Source organism: Sorex fumeus, unplaced genomic scaffold (assembly GCF_029834395.1).
Source record: "Sorex fumeus unplaced genomic scaffold, SorFum_2.1 ptg000030l, whole genome shotgun sequence".
NCBI classification, from domain to species: Eukaryota; Metazoa; Chordata; class Mammalia; order Eulipotyphla; family Soricidae; genus Sorex; species Sorex fumeus.
Window position 1 is genome coordinate 28,973,708 of NW_026606087.1, and position 15,415 is coordinate 28,989,122.

General features: G+C 38.9%; 1 protein-coding gene across 2 annotated transcripts in view; it reads right to left on the minus strand.

Annotated features, from left to right (window-relative positions):
- DLG2 (discs large MAGUK scaffold protein 2) overlaps nt 1–15,106 on the minus strand; it is a 1,600,462-nt gene extending 1,585,356 nt beyond the window's left edge. For both annotated transcript variants that reach the window (XM_056115953.1, XM_056115951.1), the window contains exon 1: nt 14,773–15,106. In XM_056115953.1, coding sequence (XP_055971928.1) covers nt 14,773–14,814 — 42 coding nt within the window. In that variant the 5' untranslated portion in view covers nt 14,815–15,106. The remainder of the gene's footprint in view (nt 1–14,772) is intronic.
- Between the last annotated feature and the right edge of the window lie 309 nt (nt 15,107–15,415).

The following is a 15,415-nucleotide window of genomic DNA, read 5'->3' on the forward strand; positions in this document are numbered from 1 at the left end:
AAATCCCTCCTAAATATTATGTCAGGGTTTCCCCACAGACCCTTCTTTTGACACAACAATAAATCTCTCGTCAGATTGCTTAATCAAAACTGACTCCAAGGTTTTCCCCTTCATCTTTAAACTAGAGGGTTCATGTTTCAGTAATTTTTTGTTTGGCTGTCAGAGCGAACGGTGCTCAGTAGTTACTCTTGGCTCTGCACTCAGATACTATTCCTGGCAGTATTCAGGGAATTAGATGAGATGCCAAAAGTTGAACCTGGGTCAGACCCATAAAAGGTAAGCCCCTTATCCAATGCACTATCACTGTAGCCCAAAGGGTCCTGTTTCTATTCACTCTGTCTTGGCCTGAGCACTCAAGACAAGTCAGTGGTTCCGGGGAGTAATGAGGGAATTTTGGGAAATATTTGCTGTGTCACTTTTATACTTTAACTTTGACTTTGGATAAATTCTGACTGCATTTCAGTTTTCGAGTCTACTTAAGGTGTAGAGTGATAGTCTCTCAACAGGATATAAAATGATTAATATAAAGAGCTCAGGACCTTCAGATTATCACTGAAGCGATAGCACAGCGGGTAGGGCATTCGCCTTACAAGTGGCCAACATGGCCGACCCGAGTTCGATTCCTCCGCCCCTCTCGATGAGCCCGGCAAGCTACCGAGAGTATTCGATATGCCAGACACAGTAACAACAAAGTCTCCAATGGAGACGTTACTGGGCCCGCTCGAGCAAACCGATGATCAACGGGAGGGCCTTTACCTTACCTAATATAAAGAGCACTGTAGCACTGTCCTCCTGTTGTTTATCGATTTGCTTGAGCGGGCCCAGGAATGTCTCCATCGTGGGACTTACTTGTTGTTACTGTGTTTGGCATATTGAATACGTCGCGGGTAGCTTGCCAGGCTTTGCCATGCGGGTAAGATACTCTCGGTAGCTTGCTGGGCTCTCCGAGAGGGGCGGAGGAATCGAACTTGGCTCGGCCAGGCCAACTGTATGCAAGCCAAATGCCCCACCACTGAGCTAAAGACTACAAAATTCCTAAAACATAGTACATTCGGGTTTTTTTCAACAGTACACTACCAATGGCTCTATTAAATATCACTGCTCTTTTGACTTTTTGCCAGTCATTGGTCTCTTCACCAAGAGTTGTATCTGTTTACTTGAATAGGACCAGTAAGAGTTACACATGAAGACAGATTTTAGGATTTTTTTCTTTCTTTCATTTTTTTTGAATCCCCTCACCCACTCAGTGGAACTGTAGTGAAGAAGATAGGTATTTCACTCACTCTTTTCTCTGGAGGATATATTATCCCTTAAGATAAGATTGTGACAAAAAATTTTCTACCCAGGATAATCCCCAGGGATTTTATGTCACTGACCATCCCTCTCACACACTCAAAGTCCTACATCTTGCCATTTTTATCATAGGCTTTGCAGACCTTGGAACACCCCAGGGAATCTGGCTTTGTTTAGCCCTAAAGGAAGAGATAATGAGGGAAGAGGTGAGAATCACCCAGTGCTGCAAAAATCAATATTATTGACTGCTGTTCCAAAGGAAAGAGAAAAGAACCTTAGAAGTTGTGGTAGACCAAAAGGTAGGTGAACAGTGATCTACCTAATGAAACTAGGCAGACTGTCATTGTGGTAATTGAGCTTTCCTCATTATAGATCAATAGTTGCCTTAGCAACCTCCTACTTGCACCAGCAGCTAGTGCAACAATCATTTTTAAAAAAACTCTAAAACAGACCCCCCCCCCCAAATTAAAACAATGTTTCAGAACTAAAGGGGAAAAAAACAATTGTATAGTCTTAATTTTTCGTTAATGCAATTTGGAAATTTCTTATTCACAATTTACAAAAACTATTTGTATTTTTTAATTTTGTTTGTTTGTTTGTTTTGGACCACAGCCCGCTATACTCAGGGCTTACTTCTAGCACTGCACTCAATAATTACTCCTGTTAGTGCTCAGGGGACCATATGGGATATTGGAAATCAAATCTGGATTGGTCACTTGCAAGACAAGTACCCTGTCCATACTGTCTCTTCAGCCCCAATTACAACTTTTTTAAAACTAGCCAATTGCTTTAAAATAATTTTATTGTGGGGCCAGAGATACAGTACAGAGGGTAAGGTATTTGCCTTGCATGGGACCTACAGGAATTGAATTCATGGCAACCCATTTTGTACCCTGACTCACACAGGAGTAAACTCTGAACACAGAGTCAGGAAAAGCCTTGAATGCTGCCGGGGAGTCCTCCCCCACCTCTGCATTCCCAATATTTTTATTATAGAATTTTCTTTGGAATGATTTTTTTTAATTTTTTTTTTAATTTTGGCGTTTTGGGTCACACCTGGCAATGCACAGGGATTACTCCTGGCTCTGCACTCAGGAATTACTCCTGGCGGTAGCTCAGGGGACCATATGGGATGCTGGGAATCGAACCCCGGTCGGCCGCGTGCAAGGCAAACGCCCTACCCGCTGTGCTATCACTCCAGCCCCTGGAATGATTTTTATTTCAAATTCAATACAAGGACTCAATAGACACTGCACACAGACATCTATACCATTTCTTAGTGTAGCTTTTAGTTGCTTGTAGAGAATGCAGTATTAGCACACAGGAAAGTCGATTAATATTTGTTTTACAAAAATGATCTGAGAAAGATACAGAATCTATGTTTCAACAAAGAAAACAAGTAAGAATAAACATGCCTAAAATAACATATACAAGTTATAATAGTAACATAAAGTGATTTGCTTGGAATACAAAACAGAGCAAGCGTTACCCTAAGAAACAAAGTAATAGAAAGTAAAAAAGGATAGGAAACATAGTTCCCTGTGGGAGAGAATAGTATCAGTGCCTGAGTGTACTACGATTACTATTGGAGGAGAGAAAAGATGAATACCTTTCTAAAGTGAAGTATCCAGACTTAGCAAACGCATTAATGGTAATATTCAAGAATGTACAGCATGTTCTCATATACATTACTGCCATAACACGTTATAAGAACTTAACAAGGTGCAATGTTGTGTCTCTTTTGGTGCCTTTTTTTTTTTAACTTTTGGGTCATACCCGGTGATGCACAAGGGTTACTCCTGGCTCTGGTGCTATTTTAAGTCATCCTTTAAGTGTGGAAATATTATTTGGAGGTCTTTTGATTTGAAAAATTAATATTTAATTTTTAAATTGTAAATGTAAATGTCTATGACTTTTAGCTTTTACAATTCAGCTTATGATTGCATTATTCTATTAATAATTTTAGCAATATTTTTTAATTTTCCAATAAGGGAGATTTTACAACTTAAGTCCTTTGAATGTTTTAACCTTCCTTTATAAATATAACATATTAAAATTTCTATAATTTAATATATTAATATACTAAAGCACTTTATCTGATTAGCAATAATAAATCTTTACGACTTTCTAAATAATTCCTTTATATCTACTAAATAAAACCTAAAAAAGTGGAACATTTTGAGCTTTTTTTATATACCAATACAATTTATAAATGGGGTATTCTTCATATCTTCTTAAAATCGAGTCAAAAATCAATTGCATGAGGGCCAGACAAGTAGTATAGTGTGAAGGGTACTTGCCTGCATTCAGCTGGGGTAACTCCCCAGCACGCCATGTGGTCCCCCCAACACCGCCAGAGTGATTCCTGAGCAGAGCCTGAAGTAAACCCACAGTACCACTAGTTACATCATCCAAAACAAAAATCAACTTTATGATATTCTAAAGTAATTGATTACATAGTTCAATTTAGCCCTGGTGGCCCTCAGGTCATCTCATCTAACCAGGAATAGCCCTGATCCCCAAATAAATATACACATATGAATGTTATGCACATATATTTATATATTAGTTATATTAGTTATTAATAGCTTTGCACTGATAGCACTGTCCTCCCGTTGTTCATCGATTTGCTCGAGCAGTCCCAGTAATGTCTCCATCATGAGACTTGTTGGTACTGCGTTTGGCATATTGAATAGGTCACGGGTAGGTAGCTTGCCAGGCTTTGCCATGTGGGTGAGATACTCTCGGTAGCTTGCCGGGCTCTCAGAGAGGGGCAGAGGAATCGAACCTCCTGGTCAGCCACATGCAAGGCAATAGCAACTATATACACATTTGTTATATATTAAAATATTTATTAAAAGACTTAACATCTTTCATTTTCCTAATATCAGGGAATGTGCAAATATTGTTTCCAAAGATGTTTTGAAGATTTCATGTTTAGCTGAGGTTATATATTATTTAAAGAGATGTATTGCTGTAGACCCCAACTTAAATTCTAGTTTGGTTTTGGGTTTGGGAGTCATATCCACCTGTACTCAGGAATCCCTCTTGGAGGTGCTCAGTGGACCCCGTTGTGCTATTGGGGATTGAACTGGAGTCTACTCCATGGAAGGCAAGTAAGTGCCTGACACCCGTACCATCTCTTCAGCAATCCACCTATAATTCTAAAGAGGCAAGTAGAAGAAATTGTTCAGAGGTACAATTTATAGGTGTGATGGGCTGATTAAATTTCCATTGGGAAGTTAAAATTCATTCCAAACTTCCCACTTTAAATGCCTAGGAGAACAGTGATATTGAAAAAGTTGTCTGGGGGCTGGAGCAATAGCCCAGCAGGGAGGGTGAATCCGACTGTATTCAATCTCCGGCATCCCATATGGTCCCCTGAGCACCGCCAGGAGTAATTCCTGAGTGCATAGCCAGGAGAAACCCTTGAGCATCCCCGGGTGTGACCCAAAAAGCAAAAAAAAAAAAAAAAAAGAGTTGTCTGGTTATCGTTATCTTCCATTTGAAAGACTCAGGGGAAGCAGGGGAGGGAAACAGCTGAAAGCAAAATATTTCATGGGATGGGTGCAAAGAGAGAATTAGGGAATCAAAGAAATGCATTTGCATTAAATATACTTTTTTCAAAAAATTGACTAAAGTACATTCATTTCATTTTTCATTTCATCATCCTGTTATTCGTCGATTGCCTCGAGCAGGCCCCAGTAACGTCTCTTTCATCCTAGCCCTGAGATTATATTCAAGGCTATTTAGGAGAATGAGACCCATCATTGTACATTAGCAATGATATATATGAAGTCCAGGTTACAATACACATGCATACACACACACACACACACACACACACACACACACACATTTTTCTTCTTCCCTAAACTACATCTCATTTCAAAGCTATCCAAAGTTACACTTGAAAGCTTTCTCTCCTCTGCTGAAAAGTAATGGCCTGAGAAAAACAATGCTTTCAAGTTCCTGCCTATCTCTATTTATTTCTAAAAAGCTCTCTACTATACAATCATTAAAATTACAATTCTGAGTAATTATTGATGACATGAGTATATTCTTTATGCTGTGGTTTGGAGCAAAAACTCATGTAGCTGTGCATACGTGACATACACTTACATATAAATACATTGGAAAACATGTTTTATATACAAGTGGTAACGTTGTGGACTAAGCATAATATTATCTTTTCTAAACTGATATAATATTTGCGTAAGTATATGACAAGCATATATTAAAGAAGTAGCAAGCACATAATACCTTGATGTTCTTTAAACTGAGCTGAATAAAACCATGCACCTGACGCCTTTAATACTTTTCCACTGGGCTAGAGAGGCAGCACAGGGGTTATGGCATTTGCCTTTTATAAAGCACATCCCTTTTCAATCCCCAGCATCATGTCCCCTGAACAGTGCCAGGGGTCAGTCCCCTGCCAACAGAGCCAAGAGCATCGTCAGGTGTCGTCCAAAAGCAAAGACAAAAGAATCAAACAAACAAGTAAAAAAACCCAACAAACTAAAATTAAAACAAGTAAAACCTTTTAGTCTATTTTTTTAGAGCTTGAAGGAGTGCAAGATTATAAATTAACTGCCCAAATATAGACAGCAAAGCAAAGGGCCCTTTTATGTACTACAATATGAATCAGGGATCTATTTTTGTTTTGATTTTTGTTTCTGTGTTAGGACACACCCATGGGTGCTCAGGGTGTACTCCTAGCTCTGCACTCAGAAATCACTCTGGAGGCTATACAGGAATCCAGGGATCCAACCAAGGTCTGGCCACATGCATGTCAAGCATCCTACTACCTGTCTATCTCTTTGGTTCATCAGGGATTCACTTTTAAGTCTAAGTTACCACCTCATTTATAGGTTTATTGCATGTATATTTTCGTACTTTTGTTTATTGGTTTTGGGCCATGCCCAGTGAAACCAGGGCTTCCCCCTTCCTTTGCTGAACGCAAAGGGATCTTTCCGGGGTGGTCTCAACAGACAATTATGTTCTACTCAGTGGGATCCAGGTTGCGATGTCCAAGGCCAGTGCCCTACCTGCTAGATTCTCTCAGCCCCCCAAAGTGCTAGAGTCTTTAAAGGGCATAAACAAAAAGAGCTAGCTGAAAGTTTAGAAATCTTTTAAATTTAAAAATGTTTAGAGACTTTCCTCAGTCAAATGTTTCTTTGTTGTATTTCTAATCTTCCCCTGTTTGATTTTTAGCTGATAGATTTGCTCTAAACAATACCAATTGGTCTAATAGAGTTTTCTTTTTAACTTATAAAATCACCATGAGGTACAAAATTATTCATGACTTTTAGTCCTGTAGTGTTCGAGCACCCATCTCTTCACCAGTGTCCACTTCTTTCCACCAATGTCCCCAGTTTCCCTCCTGCCACCCAGCGTGCCTCTGTAACAGATATGTATTTTTCATTTTTCCTTTTATGTACTGTGGTTTGCAACACTTTGACTGAAAGAATATCATGCACATCACTCTACCTCCTTTCAGCACCACTTCTTATCCAGAGTGATCACTACCCAATATCATCGTCACAGTTGTTACTTCCCTGACCTAATATTCTACTCAAAGACAATCAAAACAAAGATCTAGTAGACTTTTGTTGTCTCCTTTACCAAGGACAAGAACACAGTTGGGCAATGGGTGAGCAAACTTCAATAGTTTATGAGTGTCTTTGAAGTGTAACCACTCCCAGGGTCAATGGGAAGGTAAAAGTCATCATGTTCATGGGAATTCTTCTGGTGCTGGCTAATGTCAAATTAATCAATTAAAAAAAAACTTCCCTTAGGGTAATTGAAAATTGAAAGAATAAAATACTTTGAGCAGTGACTGAAACGCCAGAAATATTCCACAAAGATTAATTATTTGATGTGCCAAGTTGTGTAGGTAGCTAGTTTAAGACTCCAGGGAATAGACTGGGCAATTAGGTGCCGAACCATTAATTTCCAAGTGCTCAGGTCTTACTCTTGGCTTAGAAGAAAATGGACCAGGCTATATGGAAAGTTACTCTATTTCAATACAGTGCTTTTACACATCACCTATTTAGTGTTGTCTAACAGTTACGAATCATCATTTTCTTATTTGCTTAGTCCTAGTTGGAGTTGTATTTTTTAGAATGCATGTATACTGTTTTTCAAATTGTAAGTTACGACTCACTCTATACCCTTCCAAGTTCATTAATAAAGGTAAGTACAGGAATCAGTGTGTAATGTATCAGTATGAATTATATACAGTTTTACTTTCAAGACTAGATACCCAGATTATTTTGCTAAAGATCCCTACCCTAGAGAGATGTTGGAAAAAGACAATCATTTGTCAAAAGAGAATTATTTTTTTGGAAGCAATATATTTCTTCCTCATTGTGTTTTATATTTTTAAAATAACAATTCTAAAGTTTAGGTGCCATGATTTACAGTACTTTTAGTGATGGGGTTTCAGTCAGAAAATGTCCCAGTATGACACCCTTCACCAAAATGTTGACTCTCCTCCACTGCCCCCGTACCATCCCCACCGCATGCTAGTCACTTTTTTTTCCATCTCCCTGCTAATGGCCATGAATATATGTGCAAAGATCATCAAACAAAATAGTAGCAAACCAAAAAAAAAAAAAACAAAGGCCCTCCCGTTGATCGTCGATTTGCTCGAGCGGGCCCAGTAACGTCTCCATCGGAGACTTTGTTGTTACTGTGTCTGGCATATCGAATACTCTCGGTAGCTTGCCGGGCTCTCTGAGAGGGGCGGAGGAATCGAACTCGGGTCGGCCATGTTGGCCGCTTGTAAGGTGAACGCCCTACCCGCTGTGCTATCGCTCCAGCCCTATAGCAAACCAAATCAAATAATAAATCTAAAAGATCATACACCATGACCAAATAGAATTTATACCAGGGATGCAGAATGATATAATATACACAAGTCAATCAATGTACATCTACTCTTATTTGGTGGTGACATACCCAATCCAAAGACATACTTTGTAAAATAGGTGTTACCATTTGAGTTGTTCAAATTCATCTAGTCACTCATTCAACAGAAATGTGTTTATCACTTATTCACTTGCAAGGCAATGGGGTTATACATGCATATAATATAAGATTCCTCTTCTTAAGTAGTTTAGAGTAGATTCAATTTAAAACTACAAAGACTAGAGAGAGCACAGGGTAAGGAGCTTGCTTTGCACACTTTACCAGAACAACTCCAGTTCTGTCTAGGAACCACCTTGAGCATTCCAGGAATGATCCTTGAGCACAGTCAGGAATAAGACCTTAGCATACATCAATGTGTTTCCCCCCGTTAATATTGACTGAATGCAGCGACCCTGGAACAGTAGCCTCTAACTTAGAACTCAGTGTCAGGGCAGAAAACACATAAAAGACAATGTCTAAAATTAAAGTTATAAATAGAACCACACATCTCCTGAAACTAGTGTCAACCTGATCCAAACTATGGATTATTTTAGGAACCTCTAATTCTCCTCCAGCTCTTGGTCCTTTATAAGCTATGATTTGCCAAACTCTTGATATCAGCCAGTGACTACACTGACGAATATTTTTATGCTCTCAAAACTTTTCCCCGAGAGTCGGACACTGCTCAGTAGGCTGTTTTGATGGGCATGCTTTGCATGTAAGAGGTCCTGACACCACATGGTTCACCCAAAATAAGGGGAAAAAAGCCAGGACTCCAACGTCTGGATTTTGGTGGGGGAGGTCACGCCCCAAAATGCTCAGGGGTTACTCTTGGCTCTGCACTCAGAAATTACTCCTGGCATTGTTCAGGGAACCATATGGGATGCCAGGGATCTAACCTGAGAACCTGAGTGGGTCACATGCAAGGCAAATGTCCTACGTGCTGGCCTCCAGGTCTGGAATTTTTAATTACACAAAAGTGATTCCTATAATGTAACTATTAGTATCATCATTATATTATCAATGTAAAGGTAAAGGCCCTCCCGTTGATCGTCGATTTGCTAGAGCGGGCCCAGTAACGTCTCCATTGGAGACTTTGTTGTTACTGTGTCTGGCATATCGAATACTCTCGGTAGCTTGCCGGGCTCTCTGAGAGGGGCGGAGGAATCGAACTCGGGTCGGCCATGTTGGCCGCTTGTAAGGCGAACGCCCTACCCGCTGTGCTATCGCTCCAGCCCATATTATCAATGTGGTAAGCTAAAATTTAGGGGGGAAAAACCTCAACATCAAACAATTATTAAATACCTGTGATGCCAACTTTTCAGTCACTCTTAACTCTAAAAATTTTCAAACAGTTTATATGTTTTATGTAATCCTACCATCCCTACTTTCTTTCTAGTAAATAATGATAAGGGTCAGAGCATGAGACTTTTTCCACATTCTATATTCATTCACACAGGAGGTATTTAGTGAGCATTTATTATGTATCAGGCATGTCAAGGTAGACATGACATCTGTAATATCTCTTAAATAAAGGAGAGAATTTAAGCAAGTACAGCAAACAGGGCAGGTGTGAACAAGTGCAGCAATCAGGACAGGTATTCCCATTACAAGAAATAATACTAGCAGATGTTCAAAGGCAGAAAAGGCGGGGTGTTTGGAAAAGAGCAACTTCACTCAATAAATGGTATGAGGATGATGAATATCTGAATTTTAGGTTACTTAGTCATTCAATGAACAGTTTTAGTTTGAATTATTGATTCTTAACAACCTAGTTCTATAACCTAACTGTGCAAATCAAAGAGTATGTGAGTGATGGTGCAAGTGGTTTGTGATGAATAAATTCAGCATTCAAAGACAAACCTAGATCACTTCAAAATCTATGGCTTTATATTTTTTTCTCTCAAATAATTTAACAAGCATTAATAAATAAATTTGGGAAAAATAAGTGTTGAAGACAAATCTCAAGCTCAGTTTATGTAATCATTTAATAAATATTTATGGAACATTCTCTTTATACGTGACATTGTTCTTGATACTAATAAGATATAGTGAATAAAACCAATTAAAATCCTGACTTCTAGAAAGCTTACATGTAGTGTATCATATGTATGGCAGTAATAACAATATGGCAGGAGAATGGATATTATTTCTTAATAAATTTCTCATTAATTATATATAGACTGAAGCAATAGCACAGCGGGTAGGGCATTCGCCTTGCAAACCGCCAACATGGCCGACCCAAGTTGAATTCCTCCACCCCTCTCAGAGAGCCGGCAAGCTATCGAGAGTATCTTGCCAACATGGCAAAGCCTGGCAAGCTACCCGTGGCGTATTTGATATGCCAAACACAGTAACAACAAAGTCTCACAATGGAGATGTTACTGGGCCCGCTTGAGAAAATCAATAAACAATGGGAGGACAGTGACAGTGACAGTGACAGTGACAGAATTATATATATTTTTAATTTGGCTCAATTCTTAGAATTTTTAACCTGATAAGTTTTAAAGACAATCCTGAAATCTATTTGGTGGTCTCAACTTCACCAACTATGAGCTAAATTGATTACTTCCTATATTTTAAGAACATTTTTTTATGAGTTAAATTGATTAGCAACTAGATTCTAAGAACATTTTTACAGTATTTATATGCCCCATTTCACATAATACTTAGAAGAGATGAGAACTATTATTGCCTTGGGCCAAAGCAATAGTACAACTAGTAGGATGCTTGCCTTAAAAGCAACTGTGTGTTTATGATTGGATATGTTTATTTCTATAATAAGATAATGAAAGGGGTTAAATAAAGAGAGGAGCAACTGAATTTTATATGGAAAAGCAAAAGATATTATCTGTGTGTAAGCTATCATCATTAATATTACTACTTTCGGAAATAGAGCCATAACAATCATAGATCTATCTGGTACAATAAACTGCCTGCTTTTCTATCAAAGACGTACTTTGGCAGGGGTCATGAGGATGTTGCTGTACCTAATGGTGCTCAGGCCTTATTCCTGGTTCTGTGCTCAAGGGTCACACCTGCTGTTGCTTTAGAGACCATGTGGGTGTTGGGAACTGAACTGAGGTCAGCCGCATGCAAGGCAAGTGTCAAAACATTTGTACTATTTATCTCTTCAGTCCTCAAAGAACCACTTTTTATGTAACAGAAAATTTGACATGAAAGAGAAATTATACATTTATATGATGATCACATTGCTCTTTTTGTGTGTGTGAGCAGATTCATATTAAATTGCTCTAATCATATCCTTTAAAAAGTGAAAAACGTAAATTCAAGGAACTCATGGATTGAGAGCTCAAAGGGCTGGAGCACTCGCCTTTCCTGCCTGAGGCTCTGAGTTCCACGCCTTGCACCACAAACCACCTTTGGTGCCCACCTGAGCTCTGTAGCAACAGGGGAGGCCTGGGTACCCATCAGATTTGCTGACCCAAGCAGCATTTCATAGCCAGGCCCCAGCACAGAACCATCAGACCCACGCAGCCAAGCCAAGTGTGTAAGAAGACCCAGTGCCTCTGACCACGCCTAGAATCTCTCCCACTGCAAAAACATTGAATAAACTCAGACTACCATGATGTAAATGTTCCTGAGAGCCAAGCAACTGGAAGCTAGATAGAAAACACAGAGCATAAATAATATCCCATGATTAGAAGTTTTCATTTTTCCTCTCTTTAGAAATTAGTGAAGAAGTAGTTGAATTTCTAATGAATCAGATTATAAGGATGGCTTACTCGGTTGTCAAGGCTCTGCCCTCAGCCTCCACTTGCTTGTGGTTTACTATGTTAATTCATTGCTCAGCCTTGCAAGACACCGTCCTCCATTCATTTCAAACTCTTTGCAGCCCTTCAACATGGCCTGCTGTTTGCTTCTTTGCTTTTGCTCTTCCCTCTGCCAGGCGTACATTCCTTTCTTTGGTCTGGTTGGCCAGATTCCATATGCCGTCCAGACTCAACTTAGTCGTGACTTTCCCGTAGAACCTTTCTTGACTAGTCAACACAGAATCAATCGGTTTTCTGTTTTGGTTCTGTAAACAACATTCTGCATGCAATTCTGCAAAGATGCTATTATTGGTCCTTTGATGTGTCTGTGTCTTTTTCAAGATTGGAAGCTTCTTAAGAGCAAGGACTGTTTTCCATTTATCTTAGTTTTCCAAGCTCCAGCATAGGGAATAGATCATAATTGTTCTTAAAAAATTAATGAGAGATGAGTGAACTGTGAATCATCTTCTAATATCTGTAAACATATGTATATGTACATGTATATATTCTGGTTTCAATGCCTTGACAGTTACATAAAATGTGAAATATGCTGATATATTTATATAGTTGAAGCATGGTGATGTATGCACAAATATATCAAAATTGTACTGATAGTTACATAAAAAGATTAAATACATTGATAGAAAGGGTTTGTATAGGTTTTTTGTTGTATAAATGATAAAGATCTAATTAACAAATTAACCATTTCAGAATAAATGATTATTATCAGCAGAAAAAGAAAAGATAAAAAGCTGTTTTTATCTTTTCAATTTTAACTGCCCTAAAGTTTGGTGTTAGTGTAACAACAATCCTGATAATTCAATGCAATGCATGAGTAAAGAAAATTTGCCAAAGTCATGCAAATAGTTTATTCTGAGTACAATGGAAATAAAATAAAACTTTAAGACCACAACTTAAAAAATACCCCAAAAAATGCTTAGGTAAGATTTTATTTCCTCAAGTTTGTAAAATACCAACTAAATGCAAACTCTTTCGTAAAACTTGCTATTTCAGAAGGAAAGATAACTTAAAATATGCAAGAAAGTGCAAGACCTAATTACTGAAAGGGCATATGCATACCAAAATTGAAATAAAACTATTCAAAGCAAGGTTATATGTGCTGAATGTGACAATGTACATAATTTGACTTTCTATTGATTAGCTATCGGAAGTGCTTATATTTCGGTACAGATTAGTCAGGGTGCTAAGAATTTATTATCTAAAAAGTCATCTAAATTTAGCTATGATATGAAAGTCTTCTCATTCCGTAACTTATGAATTTAAATGAGAAAAATTTTAATCTGAACCCAGGAAAAGAAGTTAAAGTTAGTAGATAAAAGTGAAAAAAGGTATTTCCTAAACATGTATCAAATAAACTTGAGATTCCGTTTTCCTGACTTCTGGTATATAACAGTGCACTATCAAGCAACTGTTATCTCTTAATCTTCATTACTCATGGGGCTTTCTCTGAAAACATTTTTTTCCTCCAGGATATGCATTTTTTACTTATTTAACATACAAAAGAATGCATATGATATTCATAATTTAGAACAGGAAGTGGTCATAGATAAATGTGAGTTAATTTTGGTAACTCAATGTTTTTAAAGATCTATTTTCATCTTGTTTACTATACCCATCAGACTCATAAAGAAAAATGATTGGTGAAGTTTATCTCTAAAGTAGTAAAAAGCAAATTCTGCAGAATCGACTAAATGAACCACAGACTGCTTCCAGGCTGTCATTGTCAAGGAATTGGTCATCAAAACAAAAATACTACCTGTTTGAAATTCAAAAAAAAAGAAGTGAGCGATAGGAATTTCTTGCATAAACTTGTAAATACATAAAATTAAACCCTAGCATTCCCCAGTGAAATACGCAGGAGTGGTATTTTAATTTGACTCTTAAAAAGACTTTTTTAAAAACATGTTGTCTTATCCGTCTTGACCCTTTTTCTTGCCAGGATTATTTTTTTATTCTGAAAAGGCATTCACTTTCCTTTTCTTCAATAAGAAATATAGGTTGAGAATGCTAACAGGAGGCTCCGATTCACTTAACTTCTGCATCTGGAATTCCACAGCTGCTCTATCAGGCTTCGTGCTGAATGAACACGGTGTCATCAAACCTCGCCAATAATAACCCTGTCCCTCCTGTCAAAGGGAAAATCTCCAAAACTTAGGCTCAACTTTGAAGACTCATTAGCTACAGAGCGTGGGTGTCAGTGGGGTGGCAAAGCTGGGTCGCCAGTGTCCGCACAACTGAAGCCAGCAGCCCACCCAGAGTTGAGGATTTTCATCACCTATTTTCAATGATAACAACTGTTTGTATGAACAGGATACACAAGTATACCACAAACCACAACCGAATGCCACTACAACCTCTAAGTTTAAAGCTCGGCTCTGAAGCAATTAAGTTGCAGGACCGCAGGCAGCTCACGACACTTTTTAAAAGACAGACCTCAGATAATAATCTAAAGCATGCCCTGTGGGTTTTTACCCCCTCTGGTCTCTTACTCCTGGCCTACCTTCATCCGCCCCCCACCCCCACCCCATCCTCCCCAGAGTGAGCGTGAATCTGAATTACAAACAGTTAAATCTGAAGGTCACTTCGCAGCTGCGTCCCAACATGCCCCCCCAGCGAGGCTGCAAGGCAACAATGAAACAAAGCCTTGCAACCACCTGTAATAATCTGCCTGCTCAGCCGGCAATCCGGAAAGTCCTGAAGCTACAAGGTAGACATTTTCTGCAGCTGTTTGAACATGAAGATTGTGCCCAGCTGCCGGCTCGCCTCCTCTTACCTTCACATTAGTCCGGAGTGCACAGTAGCATGCAAAGAACATCGCAGTAAATAAGGAGCATATGGACCGGTGTTCAGCTTTTCAGCACAGCGCAAGCCCCACACACAGGATCCTGGGCATGTGCTACCAAGGAGCATCCGTTCCCTCTGTCAGTTTGGAAATGCATTGATCTCTGTTTTCTCTGACTACACAACGACATGTCTTGAAGGCACTGAGTGAAAGCTCCAAATCTCTTCATTGGCTATAGATAGCATGGTGCCCAGTAATTTCAATTAGCCGGGAATTCAGCTTCTGAAAGTTAAGACTTCAGTTGCTTTTCCTTCTAGCATTTTAAATCACTGGGTTTAAAAAAAAAAAAAGGGAGGGGGAATGAGCTCACCCAGGAAGAAGGGGGAAGGTGAAAATTGAAATTTAACCAATGAGTTACTTATGTTTCTGGAGAGCCCTGATATTATCCTATTAGATACTTTACAATGGAACTGCATCGGGAACTGCAAATGAAGAGAAAACCCTTTTCCCTTCGGAGGCTTAATATGGGCTCTCTGCACTGTATTCCAGGCTGTTCTGATGCAGCACCCTGTTTGGCGAATACTACAAATCACTGCAAACACGTCTCATTCTGTTTCTCTGGATGGAATAGGAC